The sequence below is a fragment of the Myotis lucifugus genome, unplaced genomic scaffold (assembly GCF_000147115.1).
Source record: "Myotis lucifugus unplaced genomic scaffold, Myoluc2.0 scaffold_27, whole genome shotgun sequence".
NCBI classification, from domain to species: Eukaryota; Metazoa; Chordata; class Mammalia; order Chiroptera; family Vespertilionidae; genus Myotis; species Myotis lucifugus.
The window spans coordinates 9685928-9710466 of record NW_005871075.1 but is presented as its reverse complement, the minus strand read 5'-3'; the positions used below and the strand labels follow the sequence as shown (position 1 = coordinate 9710466).

Sequence of the window (24539 nt, the reverse complement as noted above, 5' to 3'; positions counted from 1 at the left end):
TGGTACAGGTACAGACTACTAACTCTGTTAGTTCAGATGTGAGCATATCATGTATATATCAGTCAACATAAGATAATAGTGCTGTTTACATGTGAAAGATTTCAAATTCAGCATGCAATAACATCCTATGTTTTCATAGTACATTATAACACATTTTTAAGCAAAGAGAATGGTGATTTCCTTGTCCAAGGACACTTGGTTAGGGAATGAGCATTATCTCCACTTCCAGGTCAATGTTTTCCATTCTACTACGTCAACTCTACCTCTTAGATTTTCAGATTCGGTTACATGGAAAGTGAGTTATAGATTATGAAAAGTGGCATGCATTTTTGGTTATATGAATATCACAGACACACAAAGGGTAGAGACGAGGGTATCTGAGAAATTTAGTATATAAATTTAGAGTAAAACTATCATGGCAGCTCTCTTTGAAGCTAAATAATTTTTAAAATAAGTGATATAAAGTCACCCAGGGAGAGTGTATCACAAAGATTCTGTTTTCATGTCACTGTCAGGGGTCCCTACAGAGAGAGGGTGGTGGTCTCGTCAACCGTAACCAACAAGAAACAGTCTTGTTAGAAGACCTGGTGCGGGTCACCAGTTCTGTAGGTGCAAAGCAACTGTAGTTTAAAAGTTAACCAACCCCTTAAAACTTTTCACTAGTAAATCCCTACTACTTTTTAACAGTGAAGAAGAACCCAGTCTATGTTGATTTATAACATGATTTAAAATGCTACGTCAAAGTGTTGTGTGTGACTTAACCTAGAGAATGTTGACTCGCTGTAACTTCAAAAAAACTTAAAAAAATAAGAAGGTAATGTGTAGGTCAAAGGTCTACTTCACAGGGAACAAGGACTCCCATTAAACACCAGAGTCCCAGCCAACAGGAAAATGCTGGGACCTGCTGGGGCCTGTCGGTGCTTCCCAGGTCGTAGAGTGTTTCCCAGAACTCACTGCGCACGCAGGAGGCCATCTATCCCTCCTGTATTTTCTGAGAAGCCCGTTTCTCTCCCTCCCTGGCCTCCTCGCCATGGGCTGTGTCCATCATCGGGCGCGATCTATGTGGCAGAAGTTCGCACAGCTCCCTGGGGAAAAGCCTCAGAAGGCCAGATGGGCTATTGAAGACCAACATTTCCCCCTTCCTTAATGAGAAGGATTTTAAATGACTAAGTTTTCTTTCTCACCCCAGTAACAGTTTCTATATTCTAAAGAGAATTTTTAACTTCGGTAAGAAAGACTGCAAAGCCTTTATGTTGATCTTTCTTGATCTATGTTTATATATTTTAAATAAAAAACTTATATAAGTAATACTATTGGTATGAATCTCCGATCAATTATTGGTATGACGGGATTGCAAAAGATTTCCATATAATTTTCAGCACGTGTCATTTGAAATATCAGATGATGCTAAAAGAACTGAAAGGGAATATGACTTAAAAAAATCAACAAGAAAAAAAAATCCTAGAATGCAAGAAAAGACACAAACTAAAATATAGGTATGAGTGGCAGAGCAATTGTGGACATCAGAGCTAGCTGCAATAATAACACTTGCCTACCGTCATTTTACACCAGGAAGGGCAAATCTCAAATGCTCTGTCATAGCAGATTATGAAAAAGGGGTAATATACATTTTCTTAAAACCCAATTATTTTGGAGTTTGGTATTGTCCCTTTTGAAAAATGCCATTTCTCTAGTTAATGAAAAACGTTAACAGTGCACTTTGCTAAGCAGTTTTTGAGGTTCTAAATGACTGGTAAACTGAAACACTTCATCTATCTGTTTGAAAAGCTATAGAGAGGCAGCCCACAGGAAGTGAGGGTGGGGTCCCTTATTAGGTTATGATTATTAGCTCGCTCCCTCTTCATAACGAACCCCAGAGAAGTGTAGCGCAGACTGCTGTGGAGTTATGCGCTCTTCCAAGCCCTGTTAGCAAGTCTCAGCCCTTAATTTACTGTCTCTCCTCACTGGTTTTGAACCCCGATCTCTTTAACAGAATGAACAACATTGTATACAAAGAGGGCGTTGGAATTTGTGTTCTTTTCTTCTCTAAGCAAGAGCAATAAAGCCTTAGGAAAATAAACAAAGTGGAGTTTCCAGAGGCCTCTGGTCCCCGACGTGTGCATCTGTGCAGTCCCTCCCATCCATCACAGCGAATCCTGACCCCTTCTTGGTGCAGAACGACAGGAATGTCCCGCACCATCACTGCTACTCTGGGGCAATAAAACACTCAGATAGGCTTTCTCACCTCCACCCGATTCTGGGGGGGCACCAATCAGCTCCATTCCGCCTACCAGTATGGGCACAAGGGAAGATCGACTTGAATAACCCACAATAATGAACTAATCGGGATTTTTATTATGCTAAGGTCCAAATTATCTTCTCCAAACGAAGAGAACGAGAGTTCTTACGAATCTTAATTTCTGTCATTGTGTCAGAGGCCTCTCCACTTCGAACAACATTTGTAAATTTCAGACATGCTACTAGATAGCGAAGATGAAATATGAGTAGAGACGGTCTCTACCTGCAAATGTCTGGAATCAACAGAACTAAGTTATTTGGGGAAACTGGGTTTGCTTCGAAGCGGAAGCTTAACCCTTAACCAGTTAGGTGACTTGACTTAATTTGAATTTTTGGTGTGTGATGTGTGTGTTGTATGTGTGTGAAAACCTTTTGCATTTCTTCACCTCAGACTGCTAAATGAAATTTCATTTTCTTCACATGACTGAACCTCTGTGGTGGAGGGAAGTGCAAGTCTATGTTGTGGGGTTAAATGGGTGGTGATACCAGCAAGAGGTCCAGGAGTTGCAGTTTTAAAAAATTATAACTAAAGCTTGATGTCAACTCAGATGCCTCTTTACATGAAAGGAGAATAAGCCTTGCTTGTGACAATCTGGGCAGATATTCTGTGAAACTGATCAATAAATCAAAGGCTGAAGCAGTTTCTCCTAAGTGGTTTTCCTGCCCTAGTACAAGCGCGCGCGCGCACGCACATGTACACACACACACACACACGCACACACACATGCACACAGACACGCACACGTGCACACACACACCACCATCACCATGATCCCCCTCTGCTTCATTCTCACTGTCAATGCCCTCTGATTGGCCAGCAGCATTGAAAACACTCTACACCATCAGTACAGCTGACCCCGGGGTCTCCAGGCATCTTTGGTCCATCCACACTCATCCATTCCGCTAACTCATATGCATAAGGTTTGTCAATGGTGTGTGAGGACCTCCACACACCATTTGACAACTTCTTCCAGAAACATGGAGGCTGACCCTGGGAGCAGGAAGATGTCAAAAACTAATAAAGATTTCTCTTCCTTGGGGTGAACTCTACAGTTGTCTATAAACAAAAACATTTTGTCTTTCTCAGTTAAACTTAAGTTTCTGATCTTTTACTAAATGTACAAAAGAGATAAAGCAGAAAGAGGAATTTCCAGCAATCTTGCAGCAAAGGTGAATGCCATTTCCCAGTCTCAGGTTTTACTTCATGAGCTTTTAGTATTAGTACATGATGAGATCGATATCAGTAAAAAATCACTGTTATTAATTAAAATAACAGAGTTTGGAAAATTTTATAAAAATAATCTTAGGAATTATAGAAATTTTTGTATTTAAAACAAGGTGTATTGAAAAGACACTCTTACCTCAATAGACTCCTACAACAGGGCACACAAAATCATTTAATAATGGTGGATCTTTCTCATCATGTGTTTAATAATTAAGAAATACATATTAAACAGAAACTAATTATTTATCCAAATTTGTCCATAAGGAATCTATAATATATAATTATACACCATCACACTGGGCAGTTAAGTTTCAAGTTAATAGCATATTACCTGGCTTGATATGTGGACATCATGTTATGTCCAATAATCTAAAATTAAGTGAAGGGTCATTATAGAAATACCCATATGAAATATTAACTCAGTCACAGAAAATGACTTCTAAAATCCCTCCAGGAATGCTACTCAACAAAGGGACACACAAAAACACAAAAAGGTTTCAATGCAATATCCAATAAGCCCAGACGCAATGAAGCCCATGGGTAGAAACGCAATCCTCTATTCAATGCTACAAATGTCCTTATTTCTTTTTTTTTTAAATAATGAGTTTGTTTTTTTCCTCCATCACTGCTATTCTCTCTATTCTAACACTATGATTATACTTTATGGCTGAGTAGTCCTCTTAGAACTGTTTCTGCTGCATATGCTTGAGGACAGAAAGATAAAAATGACTCCCAAGTGTAAGATTTCTCAAACTCTCAGGGGTGCAGGACGAGTTTTCACCCTAATCCTTCCTGGCCTGACATTCAGGAAATTACAATGGTCAAATATTACTCACAGAATGAAATGGAAAAAGAAAAGACACAGAGAGTCCAAGTCCCATTTCTTAAAAATTAAGATTTAATTTCATCAACATAAGATTTACTAGCAACCAACTGGAAAAATGTCTAAACGCGTACTTGAAATTTTCTGTAAGCTCATTTTGGACTGGTAATCAAGAGGCTGCAGATAGGTGCTTACACTTGGGTTGGTCTCCAGTTTCAAAACCAGAACCCAGGGGCTGGTCATTGGAAGCACTCTCTTGAAGATGCTCTAGTGGCTATCCATGTCTCTTGGACTTTGGTAGATCATTTTAGTCAACACATATCACACACTCTATTTCTAGAGCTGTGGTAATAAAAATAAAGAAAATGTAGTCCTTGTGCTTTTTTTAAAATTGATTTTAAGGAGAAGGGAGAGAGAGAGAGAGAAACACTGATGTGAGAGAGAAACATCAATTGGTTGCCTCCCACAAGTGCCTAGACCAGCCATGGGCAAACTACGGCCCGCAGGCCGGATCCGGCCCGTTTGAAATGAATAAAACAAACAAAAAAAAAGACCGTACCCTTTTATGTAATGATGTTTACTTTGAATTTATATTAGTTCACACAAACACTCCATCCATGCTTTTGTTCCGGCCCTCCGGTCCAGTTTAAGAACCCATTGTGGCCCTCGAGTCAAAAAGTTTGCCCACCCCTGGCCTAGACCGAGGATCGAACCCACAACCTGAGTATGTGCCCTTACCAGGAATCAAACTGCCACCTTTTGGTGTACGGGACAATGCTCCAATGTCTTGCACCACACCAGCCAGGGTGAAAACTAAGCCCTTTTAGAAAGGTTGATGGCCACAGCAAGAGCCAGAGTTTTTAGCATATGTCACAAGAAGCAAGGGCAGAAAACTTGGAGTTCACAAAGAATTCTGGAGCTTTTTGAAAAGAAGCAGGGAGATCGTTCCGTCTAACCCCTTGATGTTATAAATGTGCAAATTTAGGCCTGGAGAATAGGTGAGTGAAGAGCAAAAGTACAATCAGGTATCTTGCCGCTAAGCGCAATCCCCTTCCCAGCATCACCCACTCCTTCCATAGACCTTCAGATTCCACTGTAGTAAGTACCCACTGGCCTACAGGGTTCGCACAGGGCGCGTCAGTGTGTATACAGACCTTGCATCTGGTAGCTGTACGGTGCCTGTCCAGGCTGGGGGGTACCGAAGCTGGTGCCATAGCTGAGAAAGCCTGTCTGTCCAGGTGACTGAGACTGTGACAATCCACCTTCAGTCTTGATGCCTGCCCACAATGCACCTAAATCAGTTAGTGATAGCTTATCTATCTGTTCATTTCCACAAGCTGGTAAATATGCAAAAACACTCCCACCACGGTTTGTCTCAAATGCTTCCCAATATTATCTCAATAATCAAGTGTATATATGCTTAGAGTGAAATACCCTAAACTATAACTTCAATTTAAAAAACTGGATTATTGCAGATTTGAATGCCTACTCACATTGTTCTTTCTTAGTGTTCTTCTGAATTCCATTTTCTATGAAATGGAACTCCAGTGATAGCACTTTTATACTTGTTTAATTGTTTTACAAGAGTTTAAGATCATCTTTCTCCTCTATAGTCAAGAAATGCTCATAACTAAACTTTAAAGTATTCCAAAAGTTGCCATGTTGATTACAGTCAGAATCAAAATCCTCCCCCCCCCCTAAAAAGTAATTAGATTCTCTAGCCTCATAGCATTTTCTTTCTTTACTCTTTTACCACAAGGATGTTTTTAGTACACACTTATTTTGAAGTCAGAGGAGGCAATTTTGGGTACAGAATAAGCCACACAAGGGAAAAACTTCCCAATATTCAGATCCTAGCAGGAAATAAGCACACAAAAAGCAGGATATTAAGAACTAAATCCTGTAGAACAGCAGAGTGACTTATAAACAAGTGAAGTTGCCCAGTAGTTCCCATTTTGTCCCTTGTAGTTTCAACTATTTATTCAAATATATTTTTTAAGGTTGCTAATCAACTGACTTAATTTTTTATTAAGTTGTATACTTAAAAATATTTTTAAAATTTTCAATTATAGTTTTATAATATTATATTAATTTTAGGTATACAACACAGTGAATAGACATTTACATAATTTATGAAGTGATCACCCCAATAAATTGAGTACCCACCTGGCATCATAAGTACTTATTACAATTCAAATAGAATTGGTTCAAGTGTAGCCTAAAGTACACATTCTGTTTATTGTATTGTAATAGAAATAATGTATTTGTGGCCTCCAAGTAGTTCCTAAAGCCTCAGTTTGACATCCTAGTTTCAGGACTCGGGTCTGGCAGGATTGCTGTACAGGCTCAGCCCTGGATCCTAATTAAACACAGTCACGAAAGTTCCCAACTGTCCTTCATTCTCACAGAGGGAGGGGAGGAACCTTTCTGCCAAGGGAATTCACATTTTTGAATAATTTTACTTTGTACTTCAGATAAATGATATCTCAAATCTTTGGGATTTAGAATACACAGTAGCCTCACTGTTTATTTCCATTTTAGGGGAATTGCATCAGTAGAATGAGGTTAGTAATTTTCCTGAGGCAGTTGAAGAATCTGACTCTTGGCTGAGAGAAAGCCTCCTCTAATTCCTGCAGTATCACTAAATAACCTCATAATGGCCAAGACATTTAAGTCTTACTCTTAACGTTTTAAAAAATGTGATTTTCTCTGTATAGGTAATCCTAACCAATGAATAACCCATAGGTAGAAATAACCCCTAGATGGCTCTATGGTGTGATGGCTCTAGAACCTCCCGCTCTTCCCATATTGTCACAATAGGGATCGCCCCCCTCCTCTCTCCATCAAGGCTATAATGACCTGCTTCCAGTCTCTACCTGAGCCACCTCTGCTGTTAGCCTGGAGGGATGGGAATCTTTGTGTTAGAAACAGGTAAGGAAAAGCAGGAAGAGGTAGAAAAGGCCCATAGCCACACCTATCTCTGTAGCTTCTACCCACAAACTGGCAAATCCATCTCATTTATCAACTCCAAGCAGGTCTAGTGAAGACTAGTATGAGCTCTTCTTCCCCACTGATCTGTTGTTCTAACTATGAAAACATTTGCCTATCTTTTCTTATAGGGTCTCAGTAAAAAGTCAGGGGGGGCACAAATGCTTGGAGAACATCTTTAAAGACCATTGGAACCTTGACTATCAGCAGTTAAAAACCCTGAACTATGTGCTCAAGCAATGGGGAGAGGGCTGCCATATTTCTTGATGCACTGACCCAAGGAAAAAATAGAATGCCTGGTCAGAAGCACTGGGGGCATCCCTTTGTAGTCAAGGCCCAAAAAGAGAAGAAAGAAGGTGATCAGGAAACTTCTAAGGACTGAGAATCCTCCCCAGAAGATTTACAAGCATGGAAGGCCCAGGGGTCAAAGCCCCTTCCAAGGAGCCTTGCTCTGACCTCCTCCCAGCCCTACCTGTCGTATCAAACTTCCCATCCTTACTCTACTAGTTTCGATTCTAATCGCAGAAACTCTGCTCATCTCACCCACCAGGAACAACTGTTTCAGACAATAGGGACATCTGCTAATGGTTTAGAAGTGGAGGAGGCCCTACACGACAGCCCAGATGGTGGCAATGGGCCCTACCATGACTGAATTGAATGGGAGGGAGATGGTGAGAGGCAGCCCAAGCAGTACCAGGAATGGTACCTACCCACCAACAGCGCTGACAGGTCTACAGAACACTAGCATGGTCTATACTGGAAATGACTCAAGCTTCAAATAATCAGCTTACAATAAAATCTGAGAATATACACTAGGGAATCCTTAACATTATAGAACTAAAGCTACACAATTCAAATCATAAATCCTTTTAGCAAAAAAAAAAAATAGTTAAAAAGTAAATTGTAGAGAAATTTGATTTGTAGCTAATATTATTTTGAGAAACCTTGAGTCAAAGTAATGGAAATGAAAGACAGTTCTAGAAAGTCCATTGTATGGCTGTTTTTAAAGTCTAGTTTAAAAACATTTAGCTAGACCACATTCAGTGCTGATAGTTTTGAAATAAAACTATAAAGGGTGAAGTCATATATAGATAATTTAGATTTCAATTTCTAGATATTTGGTAAGAAATTTATATATGGTTGCCTTGGTTTGGGGTAAAGACAGAAAATGAAAGAAATGAAGTAATTTACCTTCTAATTATTAATGAAATGCTTGAAAACATTTCTTTCAATATACTGCAGAAAAAATATTACAAAACAATAGCAGAAGCATAATTAGAATATTGATCACAAAATATAACCCTTTGCAATAAGCACAGAATTACTTATTCTACCAGCTCTTCCCTCCAAAATTAAATACTTTTTCTTGATAAGGTTTTATGTATTTCTTCATAAAATGCCAATAATTCATACATTTCTATTCAAATGGGTTGCAGTTTGTTTAAAATTAGAATTGCAATTCAACTGAAGAAAGGGTATTTTGAAATCCTACGATTCTGTAAAACTAAACTTGGGAGGTTTTGCCTGACTTATTTTTAAAGTACAGGTATTGACCCTGTAACAATGGAGCTAAATTACCTGGAGATACAGATAATCTGCGGGTGAGGAGGAACAAACGGGAGGTGAGCTTGAACCGCTTCCTGATTTGCCTCTTTAAAGCGCAGCCCGCGCCGAGCTGTGTAGCTCACTTTTCCTAACGGTGGATAAGGCTGAAATGTGATCACACTACCACCCTCGAGTTCAGAGCGAGGGTTTGCTGAATTCCGCTTGTACTTCCCTAATCGTAGCCAGGCATCTGATAAATAGGAAATGAATCTTTACCCCAAAAGACTTCATTCACAGACGTTTTATCGCAAATATGCACCCACATACTTTGCATTCCAGAGCCAAGCGCTCAAATGGCAAATGAAGAGGGGGCTATAAATAGAAGGAAATGAGAGCAAGAGGGCCTGTGACCCTCGCCATCTAGTTGCCACCTCTGACCTCAATATAAGCAGCCACCAGGTCTCACAATGTTCACTTGAAACGATCGCATTAGGAAGGTGACAGCGCTTTCTAAGGTGGCCCAAGATGACAGTCTTTCCGTGCCACTCAGGTACGCCCGCCCGAGAATGGCACCCCTCAATGGAAAATCGGACTTACTCACCATATGAGGAAATTCCGTATGGCTGTCCCGGCTGTGGGTAGGTGGCGTAGGCTGTGGCTTGCTGCATTCCTGTGGTGAACTGTGTTTGCCCATATGCAGCCATAGTTTGTGAGGAAGGGGTAGGGAGAATATGTGGGTATGCTCTGCTATTTGTCAGAAATGACAGAAAATGAAAGCCCATGCATTAGATGGAAACATGCAAGGAAACCGATTCACAAGCATTTCACAAATTTCAGTTAGACTATCTCTGCAAGTACAAGTTCAAATGTAAGATACAAAGTGCTGAGAGACCTCCGTCTCCACCAAGTGAGGCCCAAAACAAATTTGCATAAATACATTAAAGTCTCTACGAAATGCACTTGAGTTTAAATTAAGATGTAACGTGTGCACAGGACATGACTGGAAATAAGGTAAAAGGCTACTCAGAAAAAGCTACTTATGGAGAGAAAATACATCTTACTTGGAAGGATAGATCTGTGGTGGGGAGAACTGGTGAGTGGGTCTTGGGCTGAAGCTGCTGCTCCCAATTGCTGAAAAAAACAAGAAATGCACAACGATCAGAGCAAAAGACAAAATATGTATCAAGCAGGGATATAGTTTGAACTGTAGGTTGACTACAGAGACCTTTCTAACCTGTAGAAATAGAACCAACCTAATAGAAATATTAAGAAACCTATAGGAACTGATGAAGTGGTTTTAAGTTTAAATAAACTCTTAGAAAACATAGTCACAATCTTCTAAAGTACTGTGATGGGTTTTTTGGTGGCAGAGCTTGAAGAGGACAAGGAGTCCTGGCTACTGTTTGGAACGGTGCCGAAAGGGAAGATGTGAAGTGGGATTGCAGGGCTGGGCAGGGCCCACAAGGTCACCTGGCCTATTGTTTCTGCTCAACGGGAACACACACCTGGGACTGGATTACCAAGAAACACGGTCTAATCTTCTCCCCAGTGAGCAGAAATAGGACAGGTCCTCATTTGCCTGCACCGATTTAGCAATATTTCTTAGCGAAAATGCATTCCTATAACTATCTTAAATTGCTCAGGTTGCAAGCTGAGCCTGTATTTTCTTGGCTGCGGTGGGTGTTCCTTTGCCTTCAGTTATAGGTGCTCAACTTCAGTGTCCAAGTAAAAAGCTGTGTGTGGTTTTTGTTTTGTTTTTTTTTCAAAGGGAGCATTCAAGCAGAATTTTGTTTCCAAAAAATCACATACATTTAATTCATTATGTCTCAGAAATGTACTAAATTCTTCTATCAAATGTTCTCTTACGTTCCTCTGAACAAAAGAAACACAAATCCATTTTTGCTAACAGCAGGCCTTAAAATGTTAGTTTTCAGCTTCTTTCACTATACATAGGGTTATTTATCTGTCTATGTACATATATATCTATATACATTTTAATTACATACAGACAGACATATATAATACATATTATATATGTAATGTATATAATATATAATGTAATGTGTATATATATAGTTTCCCTCAAACTCTATTCTCTGCCTGGCTAAAATGTATATTCTCTGATTCTTTGGGTAAATTATCACCAGATGTAATATGTTTATTTTCTTCTTCACTAATAATTCCTCTCTTCAGAGGTTCTATTATTTATTAACTAGTCTTCATTAAAACCCTTCTCAAGTTTTATTGTTCATGATGTCACATCAGTACATTTATGCCTCTCAATGTAATTTTCTAACCGTGTTTGGGAGAACATTGGTGGCATTGAACTAGAATCTCGAAATCTATGACTACCCCTTTCCTTGGAAAGCCAGCAGGCCCAACCCAGTGACAACAGAATAGATCTGGACTGGCACCCCTCTTTCTAGCTGCCAGACTTCAACCCTGTGGCCGTCACTGTGGCCAAGATGGGGTCCACACTGAAGAAATGGCTGGCTGACCCACTGATGTCCCTCTGTCCTCAGGCACATGTTGAGCACTACTTTGTTCCAGGCATTGACTAGGTCAGTGATGGTGAACCTTTTGAGCTCGGTGTGTCAGCATTTTGAAAAACCCTAACTTAACTCTGGTGCCGTGCCACATATAGAAATTTTTTAATATTTGCAACCATAGTAAAACAAAGACTTATACTTTTGATATTTATTTTATATATTTAAATGCCATTTAACAAAGAAAAATCAACCAAAAAAATGAGTTCGCGTGTCACCTCTGACATGCGTGTCATAGGTTCGCCATCACTAGACTAGGTGCTACAGGTGCAAAGACAAGTTCTGCCTGTCACAGGCAGGGAGGGGGCACACAAATAGCCTTGGGAAGGTTAGTTCAATTTTGCAGTTTAGAGAAGGGAGGGATTAGTGAGAGAACACCAGGACCACAAGGACTACCACTTGCCAAGGTCACCTGTGACTACAACCTTTTCTACTCCCGTTTTCTAAGCCTGAACAGAAGCCAAGGGCAAAGTAGATTTATCCCACAGAGTCCCTGCACAATCACAGTTACAGATAAATTTTTAAAAGTAAGACTATTACCAAAAAAACTACACAAATGCCATCTGACGACAGAAATCTCTTTTTATTCTTTTCTAGCTCTATCCCTGTGTTTTTCAAATTGTGAGTCAGGACCCATAAAAAGATCATAAACTCAACTTTATAGGTTACACCCAGCAATGTTTTGTTTCAAACAGAATAATAAAAGAGAAGATACCAGGGTTATTACACAGGGTATGAGAAGTTCTATGAGGCTCTGAATTAAACACATAGTCTATGTGTGTACACATGACAAAAGAGATTTGAGAGGCTGCAGTGTGTGGTAATTAAACACATATTCTGGAATCAGAATTTAATTTCAGCTCCGATTTAAGCTCCAACTCTTCTATGTGGTCTTAGTCAAGTGATTTGATCCCTCTCAGCCTTGATATGTTCTCACGTAAAATGATGGCAATAATACTACCAGTAGGAGTGTTGTGAGGACTAAATGAAATAATCAACATAAAGTGCATAATACAGTGTTTCTGTAATATGTTTACTTTCTCAGACACCCAGATAACCACTATCTTTGTCCCAAATTTGCCATTCCTTTTGTATTTTTACTTCCATTTAATGGACAGCATCACCTTCTGTTCAGCAAAATGCTTAAAAAGCAGGATTCTTTCCCCCATTTACATCTGGGGGTAGAAATGAAGTAACACATCCAAGTGACTAAATGAGAAAGTATTTCCGCCAGCCTGACTCTTTTCATCAAAACATACTATCTCTTGACAGCCTACATAGAGACTAGAAACCTCAAAATCATCTCATTTCCCCCCCTTCTATTTCATGACTCTCAAGTCACCATCCCAAATCCAGAAATTGCCTGTTGAGTTTCCTGCATCCTCCATCCCTTCCCTCCCTTCCCAGTTCAGGTCGTCAGTATGTCTCACCTGGACAACCGCAACTGCCCCCTAGCTTCTGTCCCTGCGTCCCACCCATCACCCGCTGACTCCCACTACTGTCACTACAGTGATCTTTCTTTAATGGAAACTTCTTCATGATCATTCTCCAGCCTGCAATCTGTCCACTGAGCTCACATTATCCCTAGGAAAAATTCCAAATCCTTGGCAGAGTACACGAAGAGCTGCAAGCTTCCACCTTCCCCTGGTTTAGTGTTCCATAGCCTACCTGGCTGTGAGGATGCCCCATCCATGCCCTGAATTTTCATGTCAATTGCTCTTTATACCAGACCCTCTGCCTCACAATGCTCTTCTCTCCTCTCCTGACTAACACTCACCGCTCTGTTGGGACTAAAACATCATTGTCTCTTTAGGATAATGGCTGCCTTCTCTTTACTTTCTTAAAATGCTGTAAACAATGGCAATGCAGCACTCAATGCATTGCCTCGCAGTCAGCATATATAAACTATAGATTTTGGATTTCTCTGCTAACCATGAGTTTCTGGGACCAAGGACCACTTACTCTGTCTCAGCACCTGATGGGGCCTGGCATGTGGTAAGTAATCAATAAACAATATTTGGCCCACCTGGCATGGCTCAGTGGTTGAGCATCAACTATGAACCAGGTCAGGGCACATGCACAGGTTGTCGGCTTGATTCTAGTGTGGGGCGTACAGGAGGCAGCTGATCAATGATTCTCCCTCATCATGGATGTTTCTGTCTCTCTCTCCCTCTTCCTTCCTCTCTCTGCAATCAATAAAAATATATTTAAAAATAAAAAAATAAACAATATGTGTTCAATGAGATTGTGAGATTTAGGTCATGAGCAAAGTAGATATTTTAAAAACCATAAAAACCATTGAAAAATGGTTAAATTTTTAAAAGTTATTTATAAACATGCACAATAAACTTAACTCATCTCTTTGGCAATAGAAACTGGACTAAATAGTATTCTTGTGAAGTAAATGTGAATAAGAACCTGCAATGCTGCCCAAGTGTCTTGTTGCTACTTCCCTCACTACATGAACCGAAAATTATTGAATATCTAATGCTGTATCTTTTGGGTTTTCTCAAAATCCAAATCCCTGCCATCTCTGTGTGGTCTGAAGTCAAGCATCTTCCATCATAAGCCTCAAGTATCTTATCCCCTTAATTGCTTAAAACACCCTTTAAAACGGTGATCTACGAATTCAGATGAATTTTAATTTTATGGACCTAGAATAACCTAAACAAAAAAGAATGTTCACAGCTCATCTATGAAGATAACTAAAATGGTTATCTTTCCATCAGCAAACTCCATGCTCCACATGCTAGAGCCTTGGGAATTATGGACAACTAATACCTCTCTAGTTTAGCACAGTTGTTTCGTGTTACTTTCCATTCTTTTTCCTACTTCTAATGTATAAATTGAAGAAGCGCCCCAAATCTGATTGTAGGAAGGGAGAGGAGAACCCAAGATAAATAATATTCACAAGTTTGAGAATCCACTGAAGAGGTCAATAGAAATTTCAAAATTAGCAAGTTCTCAGTTCATAGCTCCCATCTCATTACTCAGCCAGACAATCACACCCAAAGCCTAAAAGTATGTTTTGATTCTTCTCTTTCCCCCATACCCTTTTTCTTTATAAATTAAGTCAGCTCTGCCTTCAAAATATCTTCTAAATCTGGCAACTTCTCTCTTCCTATTGACTACCACTGTCAAAATCGCCAACACTGTAGCCACCAGAGAATGGCAGGCAGGACATGGACACTCCCCCTGCCTCCCCTGCCTCCCCTCTCTCCTCCACTCCTTTTCCCTAACAGAATCCTGGCACATTTAATCTTGACTTGGTGGCTCTTCTACGAATGATGTGGCCTAACACAGCCCTCTTTCTTCTGACCAAGGAGAGGCTAACATCCCTGCTTCCATTACCCTCTGCCCACTCTTGTCCCATAGAGCATTTTCCATACAATAAACAGTGATCTCTTAAAAACATAAATTAGATCATGTGACAACCACAATGCCCACCTCTCCATCTCCCAGCCCTGTTACCCTCCTATTAACATTTAGATTGACCCAAACTAATTCCTTCATGTCACTAAGATCTCCGCTCAGATGCCCTCTCCCTTCCCTATGAGACCTCCATCTGTTCTTCACTGTATTCTTTGATCTGCTGTTGTTTTCTTCATAGCACTTTTCATTATGTTCCTACACTATCACTTTCCTATTTACTGTCTGTCTCTCCCACAAGAATGGAAGCTCCCTGAGGGCAGGGACCTTGTCTACTTTTTCACTGCTCTATTCCACTGTCTGGAACATAACCTGACATATAGTAGGTGCTCAATACGTAATTATTGAATGGAGGAATCAAACCCCAAAAGTTATATCTTTTCACAAACATTTTTTAAATTAAAATAAAAACATATTTGCCACACACGGTGACTTTTTTCCCCTCTAAAAGCATTTCTGTTTCTATTTCCAGGTTCCAATACCACCAGAAGTCAACTTTGTATGAGTAATATCATTGGCTGGCATTTTCTTTAACAAATTAATAACACATTTAGGCTTTATGGAAATGGCTGAAGCAGCAGGCAAGGCATTTTGCAATCCCTTAAAAATACATTATTTTCAACCCCAATTGTTCTTAACATTTAAATCATTAAAATACTGCTTTTCATTCGTAAATAGTAAATGACCAGAACATCACTATATTTTAAAAACTTAATAAACAACCCTGCAATTTTTAATTCAGCTACGTGCCTTGGAAAACCAATCCTCTCCCCCAGTTCCTCACACCAGGATATCTGGTGATTTTTCTGGAAGAGTGAGCCTCCTGCCTCTTTAACGCTTTAAGATGCTAGGGTTCCCTGAAGGTCAGGCGTAGAGATAGCTACTACCAATGTCAGAGTGGCTCTATTTCTTCTTTATCCTAGTTTTTTTCCTCAAGACACCCGCCATAGTCAGGATGTAAATTTTTAAGCCATCATGAAGGAGGAAATAAAGAGTGGTGATCGCAGAGGCAAAGGCCATCTTGGCGTTAAATGCTTAGAGAATGCTTTCAACAGCCTCTTCTTTCTCTTATAAACCCTAAGTCCTGCTCACAGCCACTCCAGCATGCCATGATTTTTGCATCTTTACTCAAGGAAGGAAGGAAGGAAAGAAGAAAGGGAGGGGAGAGGGAAGATAGAAGAGAAGAAAAAAGAGAAAGAAAGAAAAGAAAGGTAAAGGATGTGAAAAGAATGTCCATGCCCATGGTGCTCCAAGCTTCCTATGCCTTGATCCAATCCCCTCGCTCACCTGATCCTTCCCTCTGTGTCCATCAGAGAATCAATCTGTGGAGAACGAGATGCTCTGCAGCTTCTTCAGTCTTCTCATCGAACTCTCCCTCCGCCTCCAGCTAAGCCCATGCTTTTCCTGCACATCTTTTCCAAGCAGAGGCTGCTCCTTCTCTCAGATTCCAGATACCACAAAGGCCTGATAATGTATCCTCACTGCTTCTTCCTCCAAACCATTGCTTTTCTGCTCACCCATAAAACCCTCCCTTCCCTGAGATTTGTGACAACATTCCCATGGTGACCCATCTCCTACACACTGCCTTGCGTTGATCAAAAATGTAGTGTTTTGACTGTGTCCCGACAAGACCCAACATTATCTTGGGTTATGCATCCAACCCTTTCCTCATTCTATCTAACCCTCAACTCTAGCCTTCTATGTCAACCATCAAGCACAATACCGCATCCTGGACCTTTTTCTCCATTCCACAACAGCAATGACCCAATCAGGTGTTTACTTAAGAGACATTTACTGACCGTCGTGCATGTGCTTGACTCCATGCGGGCCTCTGGGACTGTAAGTGTGAAAGGACAAATAGAACCCCTGTTCTCACAGGCTATAGTTTAGGAGGAGGAAGGACCACGAAAACTAATTCTAAAAGTAGCGACAAAGGCTGAGGAAGGGAAGCACAGAGAACCAGCTGCAGAAGCATGTGGTAGAACCCTCACTGGTTTTGAGACTAAGGAAGGAACACCCTCTCTTTCCAGAATTTTCATTGTTTTGTTCCCATGTTACCTGTTCTCCAACCTCATCAAGAGATGCAGGACCCCTGATGTCCTTAATCTTCTTGCAACTTATTGTCCCTACCTTTTCATTCTTTCTATCTCTCCTGGATTCATAAACAATTATTATTTTTAAAATATATGGTTTTACTGATTTTTTTTAAGAGAAGGGAGGAGAGAAAGAAACATTGATCTGTTGCCCCCAGCACATACCCCAACCAGGGAGTGTGCCGTGCCTTTGACCGGAACCGAATCCGGGACCCTTCAGTCTGCAGGCCGAAGCTCTATCCACCGAGCCAAACCGGTGCTGGCTTAAACCTCTCTTTTACTGGTCATTTTAATCCTCTTCTCTTCGTGCCCTACCTGGAAAATCCTCAATCTTGGATCAAGATAATGTCTTTTCTGGGCAGCTAAGCCTCCTAAAGAAAAACCGCTCTGCCATAAAGGGTCCACTCATTAGTTCCATCTTTGGGCCTTTGACTCTACTGTCAATCCTCCTCTATGTTCCCAAGCAGCCTGTGCTTCTCCAATCTCACAGCATTTATTTCAATCATCCCCATCTCTTCAAGCTCACGAGCCTATTACTTACTCTCATTTTGAGTCAGAGGAAAAAGTAGGAGCCTTCATTCATTCATTCATTCATTCACTCACTCATTCATTCAAGTATTCATTATTTCACCCAGCAAACATATGAGTGCCAGGTATTATTTCAGGTGTTGGGGATACAAATGAATGAAACACGACAAAGTCCCTGCCCCCATAAGCTTACATTTTGTTGGGGGGCGGGGGGAGAGACCAACATAAACCTAATACATGGGTAAATGATATAGTTGGCAAACAGTCTAAGTGTTATGGGGGGTGTGTGGTGGAGGAGGCTCAGCGTGTTAGAAAGACTGCAAGTCCGTAGTGAGAGCTTTCCAACATGGACCAGGGTGGTCAGGATGGGCTCATTTAGAAGGTGAGATCTGAGCCCAGACTTAAAGGTGGCAGTCCCGCCAGGAGGGCTGCCACTGCAAAGGTCCTGATTGGAAACACATCTGTCACCTTCCCATACCCACTGGCATGTTGGGGGAATAGCACGGAGCAAGGGAGGCAGGCAGTCAGGTCTGATGGGGCATGTAGGCTATTGCAAGAACTCGGCTTTTAGAGATGAACGGGAGCCATTAGAGAGTTAGAGCAGAGAAATCAGGCAGGAGTTCCCTCAATGTAGTGCCCCCTCCTCCACTTCAAACTCACCTGCATTACTCTCCATTCGTCTTTCCTGATATTTCCGTGGAACAGTTATTCCTTTTCTAGGCTGATTCACTTCTGTTGGGATTTCAGCCATGGTAGTCCCACCAAGGACTTCCTTCCACCACCAATTATCCCCGTTTTGCCTATATCTTGACCCTCCTCTACCTCTGGAAAGTTTTTTGGGGCAGCAAACGCCTCCTGAACTTCTCAATGCCATCCTCAACCCTGTAGCCCTCTTTCCAATGACTACCTTCTCTCCTCCTCCTTTACCATGTGCACTTGAAAGACATTTTTCTCTTCTGTGTCCACTTTCCCTTCTTATTCCTTAAACCATCCATCCATTCAATATACTTTATGAGCACATACTGTCTGTCAGGAACTATGTTAGAGACACAGAAATGGGGCCTCTGGGCCGTGGGCACAAGGGGAACGGAAGTCCATCCATCCATCCATGGAAACTGCTACAGACTCACTCCACTGATGCTTCTCATTGTTCAATTTTTCAATTTGACATAATTTGACACTTGCAGAAAAGTTGGAAGAAAAGGAAAAATCCTTCCAATACCCTTCACCCAAATTCCCCAAATGCTAACATTTTATTAGATTAGCTTTATCTCCTATTCTCTTTTTTTATAGGTGTATATGTATACAATGTGTATTTCACATTTTTAGAGCTGCAGTCTGCTGTCCTTTTAATAACACTTCAGTGTATCTTTCTTAAAAAGAAATTCCTTTACCACAATACCATTATCAACAACAGGAAAAATGATGCAATACTATTACCCATACTTTCAAAAACTTATCCATTTACAGTATGTGATTTTCAACTTTAAAATCATTGCTTTTAAAAAGTATGTGTATTATACATATGCACTGGGAAAATTTTTTTTGAAAAACACACACAAAAAAAACAAAATTCAAATTCTACTCCACCATCCAGGGAGCGCCATCATTAATTTTTATATACATAAACACAGGAACATATACAGACACATACATATAAATGCCCTTTTAAAAAAGAAATAAAACTGTGACTATACGGACTACACTACTTGTAATCTGCTTTTTCACTTAATATAGTAACATTTTCTCACCATTAAGTTTTTTAAGAAACTATTTTTAATCACTGTATATGAATCTATCCTATGGACAGTGCTTTCCTGAAATTCTTCCCCACCTTCGCTCAGGTTCAACACTCTTCCTTCTTCTCCAGTCACCTGTGTTTTCATTCAATCCCCTGTCCATCTCATATATAGGCTTATCCTGGGTTCAACCCTGTAAACGCTGTACACTTTCAGAATTTCCTTTCCAGATCTTTCTTGAGCTCCCACTTCTTCAGGTGGATGTTACCTCACAACACACCCCAAACTGAAGCCTCCACCCTTCTTTCTCAGTCTTCTCCTCTTACCTCCCTCACTCTGAACTTCTCTCTCTGCCTCACCCATCCCACATCCCCCATGCTCACTGGTCACGATGACCACAAATTCTATTTCATAATACTTCTTAACCTGTCACCTTCCCACACCCACTGCCAGCACCTGACCTCAGGTCTCCAGTATTTCTTGCCCAAATCAATGCAAATACATATACATAAAACCAGTGTCTCCACTTCAGTTAACTATGCTCCCCTCCATCCAGCTGCAGCCATGATTCTATATGTGACCATGATCATACAACCCCTTCCTCTGATGCCTCCCACTGCACTCAGCACAAAACACAAACACCATGCAGGACTCTAGCCCTGCGCCCTCTGCAGCATGCCCCCACTGCTGGCTCACACGGAACACCCAAGGATGCTGAACTATTAGCACTCGCTCCACAGCCCGCGCCTCTGCACCCTGGTCTCCTCCCACTGAATGCCCCAGGTCCACGTGTGCTTTGTTCCTACCTTTATTTTTCTTTCTTTTTTTAAACCAGCTCAGAAAGTCTCCATGCCACCACCCTGACCTCTTCCTTCCTAGAGTGGGGGTTGAGGCTGACCCTTTCCTTCATATGAAGTGGGAGTGGGGGCTGTCTCCTTCCTTCACAGAAGACGGGCGCAGGGCCGACCCCCTATATTCCTACTCTATTTTTTTTTTTTACAGAGAGGAAGGGAGAGGGACAGAGAGCCAGAAACATCGACGAGAGAGAAACATCCATCAGCTGCCTCCTGCACACCCACCACTGGGGATGCACCCGCAACCAAGGCACATGCTCTTGACCAGAATCGAACCTGGGACCCTTCAGTCCGCAGGCCAACGCTCTATCCACTGAGCCAAACCGGCCAGGGCCCTACTCTATTTTTAAGGCTGAGTGCAAGCATCTCCTCCAAGAAGCCTTCCCTGACCACCCCACCCCACTCAGTCTCTGCTGGGCTCTTCCTGGGTGTTCTTTGGAGTCTGAGGCTTCCCTCTGCCACTATCAAACTCTACTGTGATGGCCTGGTCATTGATTCAGCCCCTTAAGCCCCAAGCTGGGACCATTCCCATACATCTTTGAATCCATAATAGCACAAAGCACATTGCCTGGCATAAGCCAAATCCTAGTGAGTGTTTTACAGAAGAACTAATGGGTACTGGTATCGTTAGTATAAAAGTTATGCATTTGCATTTTATTTTATATCTATATATAATTCCTTTGAATTGTGGTGTGTATTAAATAAATGATCCTGCGACCTAGATTAAATCAATCACAAATTTATGAAAGTAAAGCATTTACTATTGAGTGGTTTAATAACCTCTCATACAGCAGGCAATATGAAAATGGTTAAACATTTAAGAATTACTTCTGATAGAAATAATTTTTCATTGAAATAGTTCAAGTTGGGCAATTTGGCAAATTTATAATCACATCCTCACAGTTGTTTAATTATCACAATCACTTCCTTATCAGCAATTTCACTATCACAGATGTGAAAGAGACTAAAAACTAACTTGAGGCCCGAGTCGGTTTGGCTCAGTGGATAGAGTGTCGGCCTGCGGACTGAAGGGTCCTGGGTTTGATTCCGGCCAAGGGCACATGCCTGGGTTGCGGGCTCGATCCCCAGTAGGGGGTGTGCAGGAGGCAGCCGATCAATGATTCTCTCTCATCACTGATGTTTCAATCCCTCTCCCTTCCTCTCTAAATCAATAAAAATATATTAAAAAAATAAAAACTAGCTTGAGGTTTTCAAGCTGCTTTACAAATCTGTCTAACTTAGGTCTATAATTTACCATGCAATTGCTTAGAAGGAAGGCTCATAAGTCTGCTTAGGGGGTATCAGAAGCTGACTTTCACCTACTGACATCTGCATGATTGGAAAAATTACAAAAATGAGACAAAAAGGGAAGGAGCCACGAACATAATAAAGATAATTTACAGAAGAAAGAAAACACCCATTTTGATTTTATCTCCGTTGTAGGATACCAACATTTCCCGCAAACACTTTATTATACTACATAAAAATATCAGAACTGCCAATATGTCACTCTGAGAAAAGTTGTATTATTTATATGATATATATACAGATATATACCTTACCATACATATACACACATGCATATACATACTTGTATAGATAAATAAACTGGGAAAAATAATGTCTTGAATTAACGTAAGAATCTAATACTTATTCCTTACCTGAACCTGAGAAATTGTCTAAAGACCCGTCTGCTGTTGTTGAAACTATTTCACTGCTGCTCATTGGCTCTGTTTTAACTACAAAAATAAACAACATGTGTCATATGTCTGATTCATATTATCTGTGAAGATACTACAGAAGAGATACAACATTCAAAATAGTTACATAGCAAATTATTTTCAAATTCAGTCTTTTTGCATTTCAATATAATTCAGATTAATATTCCTACTAGAATCTTCTTTAAAAACAAACATTCGAATGTTATTTTCTCCCTAAGAAAACAATCTATTGCGACAAGTTACCCTTTAATAGAAATGCTTTAAACTAAAAGCAGTTAAATTCATTTGTCCCTTACATATTTACTGAAGTGCTTTATTTTTATTTTTTTGTTTTATTGCTTAAAGTATTACAAAGAGTATTATATATGTCTCCTTTTTTTTCTCCCCTTGTGAACTGCTTTTTAATAAATAGCTTATCTCGAAATTGACATAATGTGAATGTGAAATTACAATGGGTTTGTAGCCATGTGGCCAAACGGAGTCACAATGATAGGCTAAAGAGACTTGAAGATGTGGGAACTACTGGCAGCAGGTTGTTAAGGTGCTCAAGGACCGGTTCCTGTGTGCACAAGTACACACACACACGCTCTCTCAGTTATCCACCAGGGCTAGAAAACAGAGCGCTCAACTTAACGGAATATTATTATTACCATCCAGCCATAACTCACAGCCGATTCGTCAGTATCTAAGGTACATTTAATATTTTTAAAAAACCACACTAAATGTAAATGAAGCAGAAATGCTTTCCATGTCAAAATAATACCAATAGCTGTCAGTTTGTGGAAAACATAGATGACCTTTGGTAAAGCTCCTTGGGGTGTAAAATAAAAACCTTTAGATTTATGTCACAGGTTCTCTAAGCAACCACTCTACTGAGACAGTGATGGTGTTACTGCACCCCTATCAAACAAATGGCCAGACTACTGCAGAATATTAGCCATTTTCCTATGTTCAGGTTATTTTAGAATGAGGAAATAGCATTAGTACCTTCCCTAGTGAAATGCTATGTCAGAATTTGCCTAGCCTACTTTATGGAAGTTATTCGTCCCCATTAACAGGTTTTCAGAAAGAGTACAATAATTATTTAGGGACTACCTAAAAATTAATAATGTGCTTCCCAAAATGAAAGTCCTAACAAGAATATCAGGGGAGGCTTTTGTCACAAAGTAAACACATTCTGGGAAAGGATGATGGAGAAAATGTAGCTTTTCCTTCTCCCAACATTGTCAATCTCTTATGAATATCAGGCAAAGGCCTCATTCTGACCCCGTAACCCTCAGGGCCTTTGAAATGTTTGCTAATGCATACTGAGTAGTTTAAAAATAGGCATTATAAATAGTTGCAGCAGAAAGTCACTTTCAAAAAATTTAATTATTTAGACTGTTTCTAAACAAAGTTGAAAAATAAAACCAGTGAGACTAATAGGAATCACTCCAACTGCTTGTTTTAATGCAGACCAAACAATCGTGTAACTGAAGTTTTCACTTTTCCACCACTTGTTGGGGGTTAGAAGTCTTAGTTGATGCTAATAAATTCTGACATAAGCCTGTATTTCCCTTCTTTCTTCACGCCTCCAGGCAACCTAATGATCTTGCTCTTTGCAAGCATCATGTGGCCATAGATTCAGGAAAGCAGATCGGCCTCTGCTGGTGCAGAGTCCCTACGTTTCCTGCTCAGTAGCCCACATCCTGGGTTACCTTCCTCGAAAAGAACTCATACAATGAGTTATATGTAATAAACTCCCACAATGTACATATAAAGCAAGAGCTGTTTTACTCTGTCCTGGACAGGTGACCATTGGAATTCTAGCTCGAAATCACTTACCACATGCCTAGCTAAAAAAGGAGAATTAGGCCTACAGGGTACAATCATGTAAAATGCCTACTATGTGTCAGATTCTACAAGGATGTCCCAGAGCACAACTCACAGACTCCCTTGTTAGATACTGCCTTCTTTTTTCACATGCAAAAACTTAAAACCAGAAGGTTGGGAATTTGCCCAAAGTCAGGAGGGCGCAGAAATGGGATTTAATTTTGGACATTTTTGGTTCCAAGGCTTGAAGAAATGGCAAAAAAGTAGCACTTCCCAATAATAATTAGAGCTGCTCTATAACAGAGCAAGATGACTGAGGTGTCATGCCACTGTCTTTATGAAGCATAATCATAACCAACTCTGTTTACTCCAAACAGATCTAAAGTCTCTAATTGCACACTCCTCCCGCCCCAGAGCCCACAGGGCACTCCTCGCTGTGCTAGCACGTTCATGCTCCCAGCCAACGTCCTGGCTAGCAGATCTCAAGTAGATGCTGAGCTGCCTGGGAAGATGGGGAAGAATAAATTGTTCATGGTGCGGATGTTTGCCCAGATGACTTCTAAGTCTTTGCTAAAACTCCGGTCTATGATTCTGTCAACTGAACCATAAAATTACTCTGTGAAAGCCGGACTACACCAAAACTTCTGCTCCTGTCCCCTAAAACCTACCCCGGCTCTGCTCCATATGACTGGCTTAATCAAATGTGCTTTCACTCCCAAGAGACATCTTCAGTTATACTTGAAATCCATTCAGAACAGGCCAAAAGGATAGGAAGCAAAGGAAGAGGATCCTTTTTCTCTTAGGCCCCAAGTCCACTGCCTTTTGCCATTGTTCAAATATGCCCCTCTATATACACGATGGAATAAAGACTCCCTTTCCTAATGAATCCAGTGTTAAAAGGCTCACTATTGAAGAGAAGAGGATGTACATAAGGTAAC

The 24539-nt window shown here is 40.6% G+C and overlaps 1 protein-coding gene across 1 annotated transcript in view; it reads right to left on the bottom strand.

Moving 5' to 3' along the window:
• EYA1 (EYA transcriptional coactivator and phosphatase 1) overlaps positions 1–24539 on the bottom strand; it is a 274836-nt gene that overhangs the window by 100863 nt on the left and 149434 nt on the right. Inside the window, exons 4-7 of the mRNA XM_006086365.3 lie at positions 21730–21807; positions 9941–10010; positions 9481–9626; positions 5501–5623 (exon numbers count right to left, since the gene is read on the bottom strand). Of these exons, the coding sequence (XP_006086427.1) occupies positions 5501–5623; positions 9481–9626; positions 9941–10010; positions 21730–21807 (417 nt within the window). The remainder of the gene's footprint in view (positions 1–5500; positions 5624–9480; positions 9627–9940; positions 10011–21729; positions 21808–24539) is intronic.